Source organism: Rhea pennata, chromosome 23 (assembly GCF_028389875.1).
Source record: "Rhea pennata isolate bPtePen1 chromosome 23, bPtePen1.pri, whole genome shotgun sequence".
In the NCBI taxonomy this organism is placed as follows: domain Eukaryota; kingdom Metazoa; phylum Chordata; class Aves; order Rheiformes; family Rheidae; genus Rhea; species Rhea pennata.
The window spans coordinates 5,677,422-5,696,514 of record NC_084685.1 but is presented as its reverse complement, the minus strand read 5'-3'; the positions used below and the strand labels follow the sequence as shown (position 1 = coordinate 5,696,514).

The window sequence follows — 19,093 nt, the reverse complement described above, 5'->3', positions numbered from 1 at the left end:
TTGGTGCAAAGCCTGTGTCTAAGCCAGGCTCGACCACATGGCCACAGCATCCGCAGCTCACTGGTCTCCTGGGCTTGGTAGGTGGCCCAGATAAAAATAACACCCATCTGGCCTTCAGGCGTTGGCGAAATTTAGCATCATCTGCTTGCTGAGCCACGTTGGCCGTGGGGACGTATTTTAGCCCCTGTTTCAGAGAGAGGCTGAAAAGACTAGAAAGGCCTTTTTCTGCCGGCGGCCCCGTGGAAGCTGCTGGTGGTGGTGGGCACGCAGCGGTGGTGGGCACGTAGTGTTGTTTTGCAACAAAGGGCTGCTTATTCGTCCTCTTTTTTTTTTATTATTTCTCTCCTCTCTTTTCATTAAGGGTTTTAAACGAGGCCACAACTAACGAGCAGATCAATTTGGGATGGAAAGTTCCTATAAATAATAGCTACACCTCAGGGTGTTTCCTCTCCCTGTAGCTGCGAAGAGAAGACCAGTATGGCTTCGGTTTGCCTTGAAACACATTCCTGCTGGCCAGGGCTGCAGAGCCGGGTTCTCACTCCTATGAGCATTTACTGTGGTTTGGTTTGGGCTGTTCCTTTCACTTTTCTTTTCTTTCTTTCCTTCTTTCTTTCTCTCCGTTAGTGTGGCTATGGGCTATGAGTGTGTAGAGGTTTGCAAAGGAGCTGGTATAATGGGGCTTCCCAACCTCACCGCCTCCCTGCGTCACATGGGTGCATCAGAGTGGGAGAGCCCCAGGGCACCCCCTGGTCCCATCCCCAGGTGCTCGGAGAGGTGCCGAATTGAGGCCCCGGAGCTGGAGCCGAGCACTAGGCTGTGCGGCAGCAGGTGCCTCCGCCGCGGGAGAAAGCGAGCAGACAGCGGCACGAGGGAGACTTGTAACCGTACGTTTATTATTCCACACGGAAAGTCATTAAAATGATTACACGGAGGCCTGACAATATAACCACGTACATTGGATAAGAACATCGACACCGATAACAGAAAAGCAGGACTGGCCGCGCTGCGCCTCTCCACCGGCCAGGCCGACCAAGAGCAGCCCGGGGCTGCATGTACCGAAGCCGGCGCGGCGCAGCCATCTCCAGCAAGAGCTTCTTCCAATGACTTCACCAGGAGCAGACCCGTCCCTTCCTGCCCCCCACCTCCCCCCGCCCCAGTGACAAGTGCTACAGGTTAAAAAGATGGGCTACATATTAAATATAGGGCATTACCTTCAAGTAGGGCTGGTATAGTACACAAATAACCACATTATTTGGTATTACTAGCATTTTTTTTTAATGTCCGTCATAAGACTCCATTTTTTTTAAAAAAAAACCCAACTTTCGCCTTCTTTATCTACAAAGAAAGATCTTTGATCTCATCTCCCTAGTTGTTTGGTGTTATTTTTACCCTGCACATATAAGTATTAGAAGCATTATTAAGAATCAGATCCTTCAACACATTTAAGAATTATATTATTATAACAAATAAGACCAAAAATTAGATTTTATAGTTAAATATTCTGTGAGCCAGACAAAGGGGTTTTACTGTACAAGCGATTGTGCATTTCTTTTTTTAAAAAAGCAAATTATAGTGCAAAGCAAAAAACATTGGCCTGTCTCATGACCATTTGCATACAATAGAGGTGTGCATATTTACACCTTCACATGACAATATGTCATAAAAACAACATTGTTGCCATTGCTTTTTTCTTTTTTAATTCACTACAAACAGTCTTAAATTAACCTAGTACTACGAATGCCTTGTCGTTTTCTTTGTGCTTTCTATCAGTGGTGCGATGGTAGGAGAAACGTAAATGCATCAAAACACAGGCTGTTGTGGTCCAGTTTCTACAGCTGACGAGCCTCAGAGACGGGCTCGCCATCGCTAAGGCAAGTGCAGGTTGCAGTTTGCTGCGATAGGGCTTTTTTTCTCCTTTCTCTTTTCGTTTCTTTTTTTGGCCATCATTCTTGGTGTTGCTTGTGATCGCAGCTTCCCAGCTATGCCAGGACGGCTTGCTCCAGTCTTTACACGGTAGTGCAAATACTCTGTACCGCAACCGCCTGCCAAAAAGCTACCAACTGAGATTTGCTATTTGTTGATGGGCGTCACGGTGTAACATGCTCAGGCAGAAGGGATGGGACAGCAGCTCTGTGTCTGTGTGGGTGTGTGCAGAGGGAAGCGGGTACCACGGCACTGAAAACGCCTGGGACCTTTCCCATGCATCCTTAGTCCTGCCAGGGTGAGGAAGCCAGAATCCCACCCTAATTCCCACACCAGGCAGAAGGCACCGCTGACTCATGGATGGTGATGTAAGCTGCCATGCGAGGCCACTAACCTGGCCTTGGGGGGGGGGGGGGAACCCCTTCCTGGAGTGTGGCTGCCTACGGCCTCCTTTGCAGTCCCTGTTTGAGTTGCAAAGCCTTTGGTGCCACCTGTGAGGACAGCTGTGGGGTTCTCCAGCAGCCTGGTGCCTCCACATGCTGCTTTATGCAATCTGTTAACAACGGGCTAGCAGCACTTTTAGTAGCCGTTCCTTAGTTTGTTCATCTACAGTAAATAGTTACCAGTGCTCTACTTCATTTTGGGGAAAAAGGAGAAGAGGATGAGGGGAGGGAAAATGCCAGATAACATTGCTTCACTATATGCTCACCACCAGAGGATCTGATTAAAGACTGTTCCTCTCTCCAAATCTCAGTTAGAGCTTTCAGTATGAACTGACAACTGTTAAGTCCTTTCTTAATAAAAAAATGCATCATGTGTTGATCCACTCTGGGTGAAAACATGGGAAAGAATCATAACAGAAATATGATACTTTGCCACAAGCTGCACATGTAGTCACTCAGAGAGGATGAAAGAAAAACCCAGAGCCTGGGTAGCGCCAGAGGCTCCCGGGCCCTGTTGCAGCTAACGCGTTTGGAAGTGCATCTCCCACGCTTTGGATTGTCCTGAATGCCGCTGTCGCTTCAGACACCATCACTGAGATTTGCTAGGAAGAGCAAAGAACTGAATGGTGAGGTCAGGACAAAAGAGCAAACAAAACAAAACAAACCACATCTTGTAAAAAGTACATCTTGTATGTAAACATAGTGGAAGGGTGTGTGGGGGGGTGTCTGTCAGGCACAGGATCAACCATGTTACTGTTATAAAAATAAAAAAAAAAAAAAAAAAAAGAACAATACAACCTCTGGCATCAACAACAAATAATAATAATCATATCACAGCTCTTGTTCACATGGCTGATGCCGGCCAACCCGCGAGGAACGTGCGGCAGAGCCTCCCGGGCTCCAGCGTGTGCCCGCAGCCCCACGGCCGTGCTGTAAACCAGACTCTCACGAGGCGCATTGGCTCTGTTGTCCTGGAGCTCTTTGGTGTCAGAGGCCCTAAACTGGTGAGGGGGGAGGGAGAGGAGACAAAGGGTATTGTTTTTCTTTGTTTTTTCTTTTGTTTTCTTTTGTTTTTCCAGTTCAGTCTTCCTGCATTGGCAGGCAGACAGCTTGGCTGATTTCCTCGTCTTTTCTCCTCTCTGAAACACCTCGGATTGCGCAGAAGGGCAATCTTTTTTTATCTTGTTGAATGTTTTGTGTGGGGACAAGGGGAAGAGTGAGATGACTGAGAAGTGTTCTGTAATGAACAAATATCTGATTCCACACAGCTTTTTTGTTTCCTATGTACAATCCACATTTTCAAAACACATGGGAGGAACCACATCAAGCAACAAATTCAAGCCTCGTGGATGTTCACCTTGAAATGTAATGCAGATCCTGGTCCATCTTCACTTGATGCTTACCCATGTTTGCATGCAAAGGATCCTGGTTGACTTTCGGTTTGAGAGACTTTGCTTTATCTTTTCCTTGGGCATCATTTTGCTCTAATCACTAACAAAAGGAGTAACGTAACGGTGGCTGTTTGATTAGGTTAACACTATCAGGGCCTGGTTGAGTTCCTCCTAGTAAGGTCTCCAGACTGATTCATCCATCCTCCCAGTAGTCGTCATGGTTGTTGGTGAGTTACTATGGCTCCCGTCTGCATCCACCCCGTCGTTCTGATTGCCCAGGTTGGGATTCATTAAGTTGTTCCCTGCCGAGGCACTTGTACAAGAAGACAGCATCCGGGTGGGCGAGCGCTCACCACCTGCCACCATGGAGAACTGGTAGGAGCCCGATGATGTGCCATAGTACAAGTGGTAGGGAGAGGGGTTGGCCTGGAAGGGTCCACTTTGGTTTTGCGTGGAGCCGGGGTAGGGAGGCGGCAGGTAGGTGTGGTGGAAGCGAGTTGTGGTGGGCATGCTGGTCATGCTGATGCCACCGATACCTGTGGCGGAGGGTGTTGCGGTGTACGGGAAGGCCGCGGACATGGCACCGGGGTAATGCATCCGTGGGTCAGAGAAGCGGGTCTCGGTGAGAGCTGGCAGCGTTGGGAAGGAGCGATCAAACTGTCGGGGGTCAGAGAAGGGACTCAGATCTGACGTGCCTGTTCGAGTGGAAGGAGAAAGTGGGTGGTTAGAGCGCTATCCGTGTGTATTCCCATGGCATAAGCATCACTGATTGCTTCCATGGCAAAAGACTGCCTGAACATTGCTATGTCCATCCCTACGCAGAGAGAGGCAAAATGGTACGGGTCGTGTAGCCTGCACATTGCCTGCCCAAGGAATTAAAGCCACAGTGAAAAGCACCTCTCAGATCTGCCAGGGAAGAGAGTTGAGGAATTTAAATATGAAATCCTGAAATCATTTGTTAAGTTGGTCCCATATCCTGTCCTAAAATTTGTTGTTTCCTATCCAAGAAGGGACACAACTAAGCTGACTTCTCTAGGGGTCTATTCATCTCTTGCAGATTAAAAAAAAAAAAAAGAAAAAAAAAGAAAACAAAAAACAAAAAAAACAAAACTCACTCATAAACACAGAAAAAAAATGTTTAGCCTTTACATGCTGTGTAGTAAATAAATGGATGCAGGTCCCAGACGGCTGGTCCCTGAGATAGTCGGTGGTGTATATACATGCACATAGAGACAGAGAGGAAAAGCTGGAGTCCAGACCAGCCTGCTAAGCCTTCTTGTGGGTGGCCTGTTCGTGCTGATACCATCAGGGGATGGAGCTGATAAACATACAGCTGAAAACTCCCAAGCTAGGAGCCACAATATCCCTCTGCTTGCTTTTCGCTGTGTATTTTTCTCCTTCCAAGAGGATAAAGAGAGTGAGAAATTCAGGCTCTCGTCTGCTGGGGGAAGGGAGCTTTGGATCAGGCTGGTGTGATGATACCCATCTCCCTCAGCTGCTGGCCTCCCCCACACACACTCCCTTGGATTTTTCTTCAGGGGGTATAAACCCGAAGGGGTTTATACTGGGTCCCTGGGAGGAGAAGGGTTGATGGGTTCCTCCCTGCCCTGCAGCCCACGTCTCTGGCAATGCTCAGATCCTGCCTTCCCACGCTGGCTCCACGGAGGAGGAAGGCAGGGGAGCACCTGGTCAATGAACATGGCTGTGGCTTTGGTGTGAGATAAGAGAGGAGCAGCTCAAAGCTGTCACGAACCACACTGCTGATGGCCATTCCCATTGCGTGCTATGGCAGACGATGTTAATGGGGAGCGTGATTAGGCTGGCTGGAAAAACATCACCCTACAACACAGGCTAACCGAGTAAAACTTATTTTTCCATCTCAGCCTATCAGCCTATGCCCTGTATCAAAGCCACGATACTGCAAACACACCACCAACACTGCTGTCAGGGGCTGTCAGGCGAGGCTTGGAGGTCATCTCGCCAAGGACCAGTTTGACCAGTGTCACTTAGCTTTAGCAATCCACCAATATAGCAGGGTAAGGAAGAACTGCTGGACAAAAATCCCAGCCGAACTCGGCGTGCAGAAAGAGCGCTCTCTTCGGCATGCCTCCTTCTCGCGTGCACACATCGCTGCAGTCCAAGCAGCTGGGCTGTTCTGCCACGCTCGCGGACAAAGCGGTCCTTAAATTCCGCCCCCCAGCACACCCTGGCTGCTCATCGCTGCCTTCCCCAGCTCAGGACGATGAGCTCCAGCAAGCAGACCATTCTCCTTCATTAGGTTTCATATGCCCATAAATAATATTCCATAAAATGCAAATTGAAATAAAAGGTAAGTGCTCAGGGCACATTTCCCTTTTCCTCTATAACACTCTCAAAGGGTTTTTTTTGTTTGTTTTTAAAGGCTGCATTTTATTGGCCTGATCTCGCAATGTTTGGCAATCAGTACTCGCTACTAATTTAGAGTCGAGCGTGCAAGGGTGTTAATTACAGACTGCATGTGCGGGGAGCTCAGGGCAGCGATACAGTCGGCTGGGGAGACACCCCGGCTATCGCACACACCACACGGGCGAGCCGAGCGGCGTGGGGCGCCAGCCAGCCCGCCTGGGCCTTTGGCTTAAAGACTCGCCCAGCTTTCACCGGCTCCGAGGGTTTAACCGCAGTCCTCGTTCCTCCCTGTCCGCCCGGGTCTCCCCTCGCCCCCACCGCGGCCGCCGGCGGCCGCGCGCGCCTCCCCTCAGCGACCGGCGGCCGCGCGCGCCCCCCCTCAGCGCCCGGCGGCCGCGCGCGCCTCCCCTCAGCGCCCGGCGGCCGCGCGCGCCTCCCCTCAGCGCCCGGCGGCCGCGCGCGCCTCCTCTCAGCGCCCGGCGGCCGCGCGCGCCTCCCCTCAGCGCCCGGCGGCCGCGCGCGCCTCCCCTCAGCGCCCGGCGGCCGCGCGCGCCTCCCCTCAGCGCCCGGCGCCCGCGCGCGCCTCCTCTCAGCGCCCGGCGGCCGCGCCGGGGCAACGGTCGCCGCGCGCGCGCAACGGCCGCTAGAGGGAGCCGCGCCCGCGGGAAGGCGCCGCGCTGCCACCGCGGCCCGGCCGCCGGCGCGGAGGGGCTGCCGCGATCCGGCCGTGACTGCCGGGGCCTCGCACGGCGCGGCCCGGCTCCATCTCCGTGCCCTTGCACAGGGTGGCCCTTCTCCGGCTCGACGCCCTCACCATGGGGCTGCCCTCCTCCATTTCAGTGCCCTCACCATGGGGCTGCCCGCCTCCCTCTCCGTGCCCTCATGCGGGGCTGTCCTCCTCTATTTCAGTGCCCTCACCATGGGGCTGCCCTCTTCCCTGTTGGTGCCTTCACACAGGGCTGCCCTCCTCCATCTTGGTGCCCTCACCACGGGGCTGCCCTCCTCCATCTCGCTGCCCTCACCGTGGGGCTGCCCTCCTCCATCCACGGCAGCATCCATGCCCTCACAGAGAGTGTACAACACTGATCACAGGACCTTCCCACAGCTCTGTAACACCACTGCGCTAGCAGGTTACTCTGCGGCAAACCAAATACCCTCAGCCTCCGGGTGGGTCGGAGCCGTGCCATCCCCCTGCCCTGCTGCACTGTCCTCGGGCATCAGTTCTTGCTGCCCGACAACGACGAGGCCGGCTCAGCCTTCCCTCATGGGCAGAGACCCTCCTGGGCTCCACAACGGCCCCAGCGATTCCAAACAAAACATCTGCATTAATGTGCGCCATAACCACCTAATTCCACAGCAAAGAAACCCTCTGCCGCATTCAGCCAGCTATCAAGCAGCACTCCGGAGCAAACAACATGCGAAGCAAATGCCAAGAAAATAGGAGCGAGTGAAGCCGTACCCTCGGGCCCCACGCTGCCTTTGCTATTGCAGCTGACAATGCATTTTAAAATCACATCTCATTGTCTCCTCAAACACACACAGAGCCCAGCGCGTCTAACACACATCTGTGTGGTAGCATTGCCTCGGAGAATTTACTACGGTTTGCCTTGCTTACTAGCTGTCCAGCCCCCATTTGCTTTTTTGGACCCTGGCAATCTGAGCTTGAGTATTTCAGTTGTCCAGTTGCCAATCAAAATATTTGAAGGAAATGTTTATTTTCTTCTCGAAATCACACCAGCTGCTGCACTAACTGAATAAGCCCATTTAGCTGTAAGAATTTAACCATTGTAAGAGTGAATTGAGTCCCCCAACCACTCCAAAATCTGACCCAATCTATCAGCGGAAATGTCAATGTTTTGGATGGGAGTTTGGGGAAGTGTGGAATGTGTATTAAATAAAAGCCATGTAAAGGTCAAAGCCCTGATTAGTAATGCCACTGTCTCCTCGTTTGGACTGGGCTGCCCAGGGGACCATGTAGGCCAGGACACACCCAATTATTTAATTGTGCAGCTGCAATTTGCACTTCTTGAGGACCCTCGAGTCCCCCTGCACACCCGCTTGCTGAGCCTCCAAGAAACGGGCTTTCAAAGCCCTGTAGCCCTCTTCCAGATAAAACAACTGGGCTCAAGTGACAGCAGCTTTATTTTTGCACCAGCCTCAGAGACAATATAGGCCTTTTCTCGACTCGATGGCAGGGAGATAAATGAAATGAATTGAGCCAGCAATGTGCCCTTGTGGCCAAGAAAGCCAATGGTATCCTGGGGTGCATTAGGAAGACTGTTGCCAGCAGGTCGAGGGAGGTGATCCTGCCCCTCTACTCAGCCCTGGTGAGGCCTCATCTCGAGTACTGTGTCCAGTTCTGCGCTCCCCAGGACAAGAGAGATACAGAGCTACTGGAGAGAGTCCAGCATAGGGCTACAAAGATGATCAGAGGGCTGGAGCATCTGCCCTGTGAGGAACGGCTGCGAGAGGCTTTTTAGCCTGGGGAAGAGAAGGCTGAGGGGGGACCTAATCAATGTGTTCAAGTACCTGAAGGAAGGGTGTCAAGGGGACAGGGACAAACTCTTTTCAGTTGTCCCATGTGACAGGACAAGAGGCAATGGGCAGAAATTGAAGCACAGGAAGTTCCGCCCGAACGTGAGGGGGGATTTCTTCCCTGTGAGAGTGATGGAGCACTGGAACAGATTGCCCAGAGAGGCTGTGGAGTCTCCTTCTCTGGAGATCTTCAAGGCCTGCCTGTATGCAACCCTGTCTAACATGCTCTAGGTGACCCTGCTGAGCGGGGAGGTTGGACTAGATGATCTCCAGAGGTCCCTGCCAGCCTTACTGATTCTGTGATTCTATGAAAAGGGTTGTATTTGAATGCCTGCATAGCGATAGCAGCAAGACTGTAGCAGGTCTGTGGTGAGAGCCAGGCAGGGAAGGAGGGGTCGGTCGCAAGCACCAAAGTGGGGAGACTGGTTCGTGGCCAGCGAACTGCGGAGGATTGTCTGAGTGTGATCCGCATCCTCTCTTAAGACCATGCCTGGTCTAGGAGCTCCCTGGTGCAGCCTGAACAGGTCCCCAGAGCCTTCCCAGCATCAGCGCTGTGGCTCTGCTCAGCGTTCCCTGGAAGCCCTCCTGGAGCAAGGCCAGAGCCACCTCTGGTTGCAGTTGGGGCTCATCCCACAGTGCTCCACTCGCTGGGTACATCTGTACCCTTACTTAAGGTGAGCACCCCATGAGGGTGCCTGGGGCAAAGTATCTGCCAAATTAGCTAGCCCTGCTTCTTCCCCACTTGCCCATTTCTGCTGGAGGGCCTATCCCAGGAGTCCTTGTGCTGGGATGCTGTGGTCACTTTGGCTACCTGTCCAAGAACTTATCTGCCCTTCAAATAGCCCTGTGAAAGGTTTTAAAGATGAACAGCACTTCAGTGTCCAGCCCAGCAAAGCAGTTGGGGCTTGCCATGTCTCCAAACCCAGGAAGAAAGTCTGTTCTGTCTGGATAGTGGAAGAGAGCAAAAACTAGGTCAGCCCCTCGTCAGTGCTGCAGCTTTTGAAGAAGGCTGAGAGACAGCTAAACAACAAACTAACTCAGGGCACGTGCTCAGAGCACAGCACTAAGGATCTGCCTGGGTGCAGCAGGAGGAGAGGATTATCTGGGGACACGCAGTCCCCAGAATCTGAGCAATTCCATGTCACCCTTAATATTACTCTGTGATCCCCCATTCAGAGATGGCGATGTGGGGAACATGCAGGGGTGTCTTCAGGTCAACAGCAATAAACCTGAGCCTGCATGTGTATTACACAACAAAAAAAAATGTACGCAGTGAGTGATACATAGAAAGCATAAAGGAAATTTAAGGGGAACTTGATAATGTGGACCTTTCCAAGTATATCTAACATATAAATACCTTCAGCATATATCACTGTTTTATTTATATGCATATACATGCCTTGCAAAATTGTCATGCAAAGTCTTGCCTGGGGCAGGGGGAAATCTCCCTTCCTGTCCTATGCTATGATGATTGACAGCAATGTAAACGCTAATGATACTTTATGCTTATGTATAAAATACTCATGCATGTGCAAGACGAAGCAAAGGACAGAAATTCTCTCCTTATATATACCTCCAGCCATTTTTCTCTTCTAGTTTCTGTGATGCTTGGACCTCTAAGTTGTCTTTCAACATTTTTCTGACCTCTCTTCCTCTCTGCTTCCTTCCCATTATTATAATGACTCCACTGGGGAGCAAGAAGAGGCAGGTGGCCAAAGATGTAGCAAATTTGCTCAGTAAGGGAAGGTGCGGGAGATGCATTCAGTCTCCAAAGACACAGCTCATCTCTGGAGAAGGTGCTGCTCTCCTCCCCGCCCACACATGCAGGCACGCTCTCACGCTCTGTCACATATGTGAACAAGTTCATTCGTTTCCAAGTCAGAGACAACTAAAAAAGAAAATGTCCCCTTCCTCCCACCCTGTGAAAAATAGAGCAAAAATTTTTTGGTGGGGGGGGGGAGTTGAAAAAAATGAGGGTGTGAACAGCATCCGTTGTTACACGCCCATGGAGCAATTGTTCTATATCTGATATAAGTAGCTCACGAACCGGGTGCGAATACTTCCTCTGCAGAGTCTGAAAAAAAAAAAAAAAAAGCCCAAACCAAAACACACCACCACATATGTAGCTTTTCACAGGACTGCAAGGCACCACCTCGAGACTGCCGAGCATGTTTGCTATTCAGTTTTCTAAATCTCTTGAAATAATGTATGCTTCTGTGCAGACACTCTCAGCCCCCAAACCTACTCTCAGATGAGCACCACAAACTTAACATTGCCCTCTCGGGTCCCTTCCCAGCACTTTCAATCAGATCCCAAATACTCTGGGCAACAGACCCCACACTACAGAAGGTAAGAGAGCGAACCAGGGACATTCCCAGCTATTCCTGGCTTGGCGAATCATGCACCACATCATAACCTCCTCTTCAAACGCCTCAAGGGCCATTTGGAGGCTTTTCCCTCTGTCTCAACCTTCTGGGGAGGACCCCACTTCTAACAGCCAGTCCACATTTATTCAGGACCAGTTCAGACCCATCGCTTGTGCCAACGCTGTCCCTCAAAGCTTACATTAGCTCTTCTCCCTCCCTGATGTTTACCCCCTTGGATGTATTTATACAGAGCAATCAGCTTCGCTCCCCAGCCTGCCTTTTGCTAGACTAAACAAGCCACATTTCTTCCAGCTTCCTCTGCTGCGACAGACTCCCTCTTTCCCTTGCCATCCCCAGAGCCCTTTCTCACCCCACATCCCCCTGGACTGGCCTGCCACGCAGTGCATCAGGCTCAATCTGTCTCCCCCCAACGCCTGTCCTGCAAAGCTAATGAATAAGCTAACGGTGCTAACTGGAGCGGGTGGGTGGGCTGAACGGGAAGAGGAGCTGCAGCAGTACTTTGATTGCAGGCACTCCCTCTGGCCTGCCTGTGCTTTGCTCTTTACCTGTATTCAAAGGGTGTTAAAAAAAAAATAACAAGCTCTGACTACATAAAAGGAAGTAGCTGAATTTACAACCCAGCCTGCAGCTAGACCACCTTGCCTGCCGAGCAGGTTTGGACCAAGCCAAGTCTGCCGTGGGAAACCCACTGCAGCAGGCCGCGCTGCTGGGGGAGGTGACGATACAAGATACGGCTCCTGCCCTGCTCTGCAGCTCCTTATCTGCAGCACAGTCCAGCAGCCTGGCCTCGCGCTGCAGCTCGCAGCAGCGCCCTCCTGCAAAGGGGCCCTGCACAGCAGTCGTGATGCTCGTACAGCAACGATCCCACGGCATATTAAAGAAATTGAGCCAGGCTTGTTGCATGCTGTTGCCTGCTGTTTTGTATGACAGCAGCACCCTGCACTGTGGCTGGAAACGGAGGTGGCACATCAGTGGCAAATGCAGCAGTCCCTGGTGCATGGACTTGCTCCCCAGGGATGCTCCAGTGCGGCACTGGCTCATGTTTCATCTTTGACCATTACATGGCAAATTAATTTAAGGGACATCCATCGTCCAGCGGGCAAATGTAATTGAGAGGAGCAGAAGACTAGTTTAAAGATAGGCACAGAAGCATTCAGAGCCTGAAAGGAGGCAGGAAACCCATCTTAAGCGTGTTCCTTCCTTTGAGGCTGAAGTTGAATCCCACAATATGTTTTCTTCCCACTAATGCTGGCCTAGCTTCCTTTGGAAACAATTTAGTCTCTGCCCATGGTAGAATGTTTTTATCCATTAAGAAACGGATATTTTAAAGAAACCATAAGTCGATCTGGACAGGGATTAGGAAGCAGCAATTCAGTGTATTTGCTGGGCCCATAATTCAGATTTTAACCTCAGAGCAGCCACGTTGCATTTCGGAAACAATAGGGCACTTGCTGCCTATGCCAAGAGGCTTCTTAAAAGTAACATAATACTTTAAAAATGTATATTTAAAAAGAAAAAGAGAGAGAGATTTTACTTTAAATGCATATGGTGAAGCATTCTGCTGATGCCTGGCCTACATTAAAAATGTTGCACTGGCTTTAAGTAATGGATTGGAAATCAAGCTGGTTAAAATTGTGTAGTTTCCAGATCAGGCAATCTGAAAGCTCTTCACCAGCAAGGACAACATTTTCAAAGCCGTTTAGCAGACACTAAGGCTAGGAGAGGCAGGACAGAGTTTGCAAAAGGATCCAGCTTTTACTGTTCTCCCTGTGAAGTCAAGGGAATTTGCTTTCTCCAGAGCATTATAAAGAGGCGCATAAAGAGATGTTAAGTGCATTAATCAAACCAACTCGCTCTGCTACTAAGTAGATCAAATTTAAAATCACTTTGCAATTGTCCTCATGTACACAAAGCCCCTGCACGTTGCTGGACAATGCACACAATTGCTTTTGAGTGGTTGAAGATGTTTCCACCGCAAAGCTAGAACACAGGAGCCGGCTGTGTGGGCGGTCCTACTCTGTTGCAATGTGAATAAAATGGTTCAGCGTGAACCACGACTAAAAGCAGGGGCCAAGGCAAAATGTCATGTGTAAAGGAGGGGGCTGCCAGGAGAATCTCAGGTCTCTGCGGGAGGACATGTTTGTCACCATCCCGCTTCCCCACAGCAGTGGGGCCCCAACAAGCAGCTGAATGCAGGCAGGAGCAAGTTCCTTTAACATCTTGCTTCACTTTTGAGAGCTCCTTGATTTTTTTTTTTTTTTTTTTAGTTAAAAGACAAAACTTGAAATGAAGCAAGCACGCAAGGCTCTGGCTTCATGTGCCCCATAATAAGGAACCATTTCAAGCCATCCTAATGACAGCTTGGTGTCTCACTGCAGAGACGGGAGAGCTGGGATTTCAAAACCTCAGATTTTCCAGACCTCACTGCAGAAGTATTGAGCCAAATCCTCAATGGAGGCAAATAGCTCTGCTCTGCTGAAGCCAGGGAGCAGCATGGGCTTACGCTATGCAAGGGTCACGTCTCTGCTACCTGTCCAGGCCAGATTCTCATCATAGCTACACTCTGTGATCACAGAGTGACTCTTTTTTCTCCCTGAAAAGCAGTGGAAATGAGAATGAAATCCACTCTATAGAGGACTAGTTAGAGGATTAAGTTAATTTACATAAGGGATGGGAAAGGATTGATTCTCTTATCTGCCAAGGTGTAAAGTAAAAGCAAAGCCACCAAAATAAACTGACACTCAGCAGCATGAAACCAGTGTGAGAGCAGGATCTGATCCGTGTGGCCACAGTGCTGGGCACACTCTCCTCCCATGTTTCCTGGCATGCCCTTCAGAAACGATTGGTTTTCTCTTACCAGGAGGTTTTTGGTTTGAGACCATTTAACCTCAGGATGATCATTTTACGCAGGAGCTATTTATAACCTCCAGGGGCTGCTTTACTGAAAGTCTTCTGGAAATGGCTGAGGGCTAGCTCCTTCTCCCATATACACGCGTGTCCTTGCCGTGATCTCCACTGCAGCCACGTGGCCTTCCTTCCAGGAGAGGCAAGGCTGGGGTCTGCCCAGGACGCCCGTGGCGGGAGGATCACGGCTCGGGCAGGGCGTCATTTCATGGGGCTGTAACATGGTCTGCTGCTGGCAAGCAAGGAGAGGAACAGGCTCAGCTCCGCGCTGGAGTCCTGAGTGTCCAGGCAGGAGCTCAGCCTCCGGCTGCTCTGGGTCCTGCAGGACCGGGCCAGAGCAAACACATCTCCAGACAACACTGATGCTGTATTCCCCCCCCCAAATATAAATTCTACTTTCTGTGCACCTATCTGCTTCCAAGAACAAACTCCACATGCCTTGCTGAAGGATTTGGGGTGCCTGAACCCCACCCCAATGGGCTGAGGCTATTGCTGAGCCCACTGGTGGGGTTTGCCAGAAGAGCAAGTAGGAAGCATTCATGCAAACAGAGGCCACCAACCAACCTCCGGCACGCGACTGCGTGGCCACAGGGGCTCGCCGTGAGGCGCCCTGCTCACCGGCTGCCTCTCCGTGCCTAGAGAAAGCTAAATACGGCTCAGGTTTGGGCAGTACTCGAGTAAATGGTAGCTGGGGCTGGAGGAAGTCCAGCCTGCCCCATTTCTCCCTCCTAACTATATCTCGTTATGCTTTTGCTAATCGGCTTCTCATGTGCGTTACCTAAGAATGTGCCAAGTCGTGAGAATTACAGGCCTGTTAACTCCTGTGTTATTCTTGGCATGGGCCAGGCTCCACTTGCTCGGGTAAAAATTACGATCTTTGTGAATAAGCTGTGTGTGTGTGCGCGAGAAGGGTGTTTTTTTATTATTATTATTGGTTATAGTTAGTGTTTTGTCAAAAGGTTGACAGCTGAGATTAAAATTACTAAACCCATTCTGTTCCCAGTTAGGCCAATATGAATCCACAGTAACTCTAATTTTAAGGCAGTTCCTCCAACTCGAAAACAACGTAGCCATGAGCAGAGGGTCCATTATGTTTTGCAATGCTCCCCATACTTTGGACCCACTCCGCAGGAACAATATTTCAAACAGCTAGTTCTGTGTGTCTCCTTTCCTGCTGTCACTTGACATTTTGGAATTTGGCACGGAGGGTAAGTGGGGCCAGTTTCATTTTTCTTTTTGAATCGGTGTCATCACCTGACTCTTTGCACTTGCTCCAAATGGCACTGTTCGAGTTTCTGGCACAACAGGGGACTATGCTAATTTAAAATATACATCTCCCCCCCCCCAAGTTTTTTTTTTTTATATATATAGAGCCAATTAGATGAGCCTATGAAACTCTTTCTCTCTCAGTGAAAATCAAACAATAATCCTGCACAAGCTGCTTGGGTTCTTTTCATAAACTGCACTAATATAAATGAAAATTCAAAGTACAAACATTTGCATTTCAATGAGAAATAAATTAAACTTTCACTGTAATTTTAAGTTGGGAGGAGCAGGGCAGCTTCTGCAGTTCAGGTAACGTTTTCAAACATGTTTTTATGCCTGAGACACCCTCTTTGCCAATGACATCGAGGTTTTCAAACATCTGCAACACTTTTGAAAATGCAACAAAAGGGCCTTTGAAAATTTTAGGCCCCAAACCTTCTGATAGGGCCATCTTTTCACCAAAACCCAAAGTGCAGTCAGCTTAATTCACATTCCTTATAGTGCTGTTAGCATCTCTTCTGATTTTCAAAGGCAAACAACAAGATTAAAATCGCAAGGAAAAGGAGCATATGGACATATAGAGAGGAGGAAATGCTTTCTTAACACATCAGAGTGGTGTTTGGAGAGCTGGGAAGTCCAGGAAACCAGGATTGCAAAGTGCCTGGATATTTTCCAATGCAGTGCCCAGTTTGGGGATGAAATTCAGATGCACAGGGCTGAGCAGACGGGTCTCTCTCAAGTAAATACCTCAAGGACTAGCGGCAATTCGTTTATCTTTCCTGGCAACAAGCTATGATGCAGCTTCATGGGGAATGCCTGAGGGCTCAGCTATGCTGATCACAAATATGGGAATAGCAAAGCCTGTATGTGTGTGTGTGTGAGCACGCACGTGTGCGCCCATGCAGGTGTGCAGACGCTTGGGGAATTGCTAGGCTGGAGTGAGGTGATGGATCACCCGACTTGGCATAAACACAATGCAACAAGATAAGAAACCCTCCAGATTAGCATGTAAAGTGCAACACACCCTTTCTGGTTGATGCCATCTACATGGGTATGTTCATGTCAAAGAAGCTACTGGATTTAAAATACCTTGCTTAGATCTCCCTTGCTTAGATCTCCCTTGCATTCCTACAGAAACGGCTGCTCGGTTTTTCCTGAGACTCCACATCAGACGCTGCACGGAGCAAAATCGCTCGCGTTTATGATTCAGCCGCCAGGTTCTGGGATCTGCTTGTTCAATGGGAGCCAAAAGGCTTCCAGGGACACGAAACCCAACCAAAATCCTCCCGGCCCATCCTTGAGGCTCTTCACCTCCGCCAAGCTGGCCATACGTGGTTTGGGAGGACGTTGCCAGGCTGGAGCACCCAGTTACCTTGTATTGGAGTTTGTGCCTGAGAGCTGAAGTGGCTGGGGGTGCTGAGGGACCCACGAGGGTTGGGTGTCGTTGGGGTGACCCTCATGGACTGCCGCAGGCGTTCCAGCTCCCCATAGCGGTCGGCGAAGGGCTTGGTTTGGTCTTCTAGCTTCTGTCTGTGCCCTGGAACATGATAAGAGAGTCTGATATCTAATCAGCTAGCCTGACCCACGTCGGAGGCCCGAGATCATCCCGCGAACAGCAGATCAAGCAGCAGGATCCAAGCGCTGGCGTTGGGGATTGCATCCGCCTTGCCCAGGCCAGCAGCTCGCACCGCCCCGCATTCACCCCAAACGAGAAGGGAAAACACAGGCAAGCCGGGAAAAACCCCATCGTCCTGTACAGCGATTCAGTAACTGGGGAATGAGCAAAGAAATGTTGAGTTTAAAATCTTTTCTATCCTTTTGGCAAAGTGCATGGAAGACAAAATTGTTGCTCCCTTGGGCCGCTATCCCACTTTGCGACCCCCGCAATGGGGCTGGAGCCCTGGGAAGCCACAGAAAGGCAGACAAGGAGCGACGGGAGCAGGCTGCCCCGGCCGCCGGGAGCGCGCCTCCGCCGTGCCGCTTTGCTTCTTTCTGTTCCTCTTTTGCTGTAAAACGGGCAGACTGCTCACCTCCTCCCCGAGGCAGGGCCGCAGCTAACGAGCGTTCATCGAGCGCTCCCAGCTCCTTGGGTAGCAGCTGCTGGATGAGGGCAATAATTATTAAATTCATGCTAATTGGCCCAGGGCGAGAGGCACATGAAATACGCTCGATGCATAACTTTCGCATTGTACTATATTAATCATCGCTGAACGGCTTCACTCTCTCTGGGCCGACTTCCAGTCTCAGTTACACCCGCACAAAGCTGGAGGGCCTCCAGGGAAGCCGGGGCCGCTTCGGCTTGACACCGGGGCCGAGCTCAGCCCTTGGATCCCCCTCGCTCTTCACCTGCCGCGCCAACCCGCCACACGCCACCGCCAGACCTTCGCGAAGCGGCCAACGCGTTGGTGGTGTGCGGGCACGGCACGGAGGCGGCAGAGGAGCTGGCCAGCAGCCCTCCTGCAGCTGATGTCAGATCCTACTGTACAGCCCCAAATTTGACTCTCAGTGGCTTTCAAAAAAGGATGCCGTGAAAACCTGACGGGTGCAGAGCGGAGCCGCCTCTTCTGCACATCCTCCTTCCCGCCCCCCGCCCCCCAAGCCGTGCCGCTCGCTTGAGCTTGGTGTCAATTTATAGCAAAAGCACAGAAAGTCCCCCAACTTCCCCCTCCTTAAATCTGGTGCCTGCTATCTTGCAATCTCACAGTTGCTGTCCATATAGACGGCGGCAGCTCGGACGGGAAGGGGGAGCATTTGCTCTCTGGAGGCTCTTGCACGCCCGGCCGAGCTCCCTGCCGACGTGTGGCTCTGCACGGGTCTCGGTGGCAAAGCGAGCCCAGCCGCAGGCTTGGAGGGCCGTTGGCGCTTCCCGCTGAGCTCCACATCCAGGTGAGCTGCACCATCTCCTCCAGATAAGACCTGCCTAGGTAAAACCCCCAACAGAGCTAAAACGGGCAGATGCCAGAGAGCAAAACTCAGTAAGAAAGGATTCTCAGCAGAAAGCAAGACTCAGCGATATTCTAAAAAAGCATTTTCCCTCCTGCGTGAAGTAAACTGAGGAAACCTCAAATCAACGCCATAAAAGACTTCTTCTAATCTCTGCATGTCCCTAGACCTCGGGCATCTTTGCGTTATCTGAGGGCCTTCAGAGAGGTGAACAGCGTCTGTTACACGATACTCGCTCTTTCCCCAAAGGGCGAAGTGTGTGCAGTGAGGTGTCTTGTTTTGGCCCACATTTTATTATTTTAATACACATTTTAACACACAAGGTGAAAAATAGGTTAACTCCTTTAACCAGTTTCTCAGGCAGGGGTTAGCGGAGAAGCCAAAAGGACTTCAAAGACCGAGTCCTGCAGAAATTTAATATAAATTAATTTATCTTCCCTTAGCTCAGCTGAAACCCCATCCTGCAGCAGGAGCTGGCATGTGACTGAGAAAATCCTGAAAAATAAATCAAGTGATCTCTGTGCTGATAATATTTTCAAAGATTATTCAACTGTGCAACTCCATGGAGGGCTGCATGTGGCTCCATCGGGCTGCCCCGGGGCTGCTGGGTCACCGCGCTCTCTGAGCCTGGGCACGGCCCCAGGGGGTTTGAGTCTCAGGTAAATACTAGTCCTGCGCTTATACCCCCTAAAAGGGGCTGGTTTGTGGGGAATCTCAGCAACTACTAGCCAACCCCTCCAGAAGCTAAAACTATCCTGATAAAAAGAAAGTAGAAGAATAGACACAAATATAAGTCAAGGCAAACACAAGGGCTCACCCAGGAGGGAAAGCTCAGAGCAGAGTGATGAGGACCTTTCCCGGCTCTCCCTGTCCGATTGAATCAGGCAGTGCCGTAACTTCATCCGCTCAGGCGGCA

The 19,093-nt window shown here is 50.7% G+C and overlaps 1 protein-coding gene across 1 annotated transcript in view; it reads right to left on the bottom strand.

Moving 5' to 3' along the window:
- Positions 1 to 3,693: 3,693 nt before the first annotated feature.
- RUNX3 (RUNX family transcription factor 3) overlaps positions 3,694 to 19,093 on the bottom strand; it is a 30,694-nt gene continuing 15,294 nt past the window's right edge. The window contains exons 4-5 of the mRNA XM_062593826.1: positions 16,607 to 16,771; positions 3,694 to 4,452 (exon numbers count right to left, since the gene is read on the bottom strand). Of these exons, the coding sequence (XP_062449810.1) occupies positions 3,929 to 4,452; positions 16,607 to 16,771 (689 nt within the window). The 3' untranslated portion in view covers positions 3,694 to 3,928. The remainder of the gene's footprint in view (positions 4,453 to 16,606; positions 16,772 to 19,093) is intronic.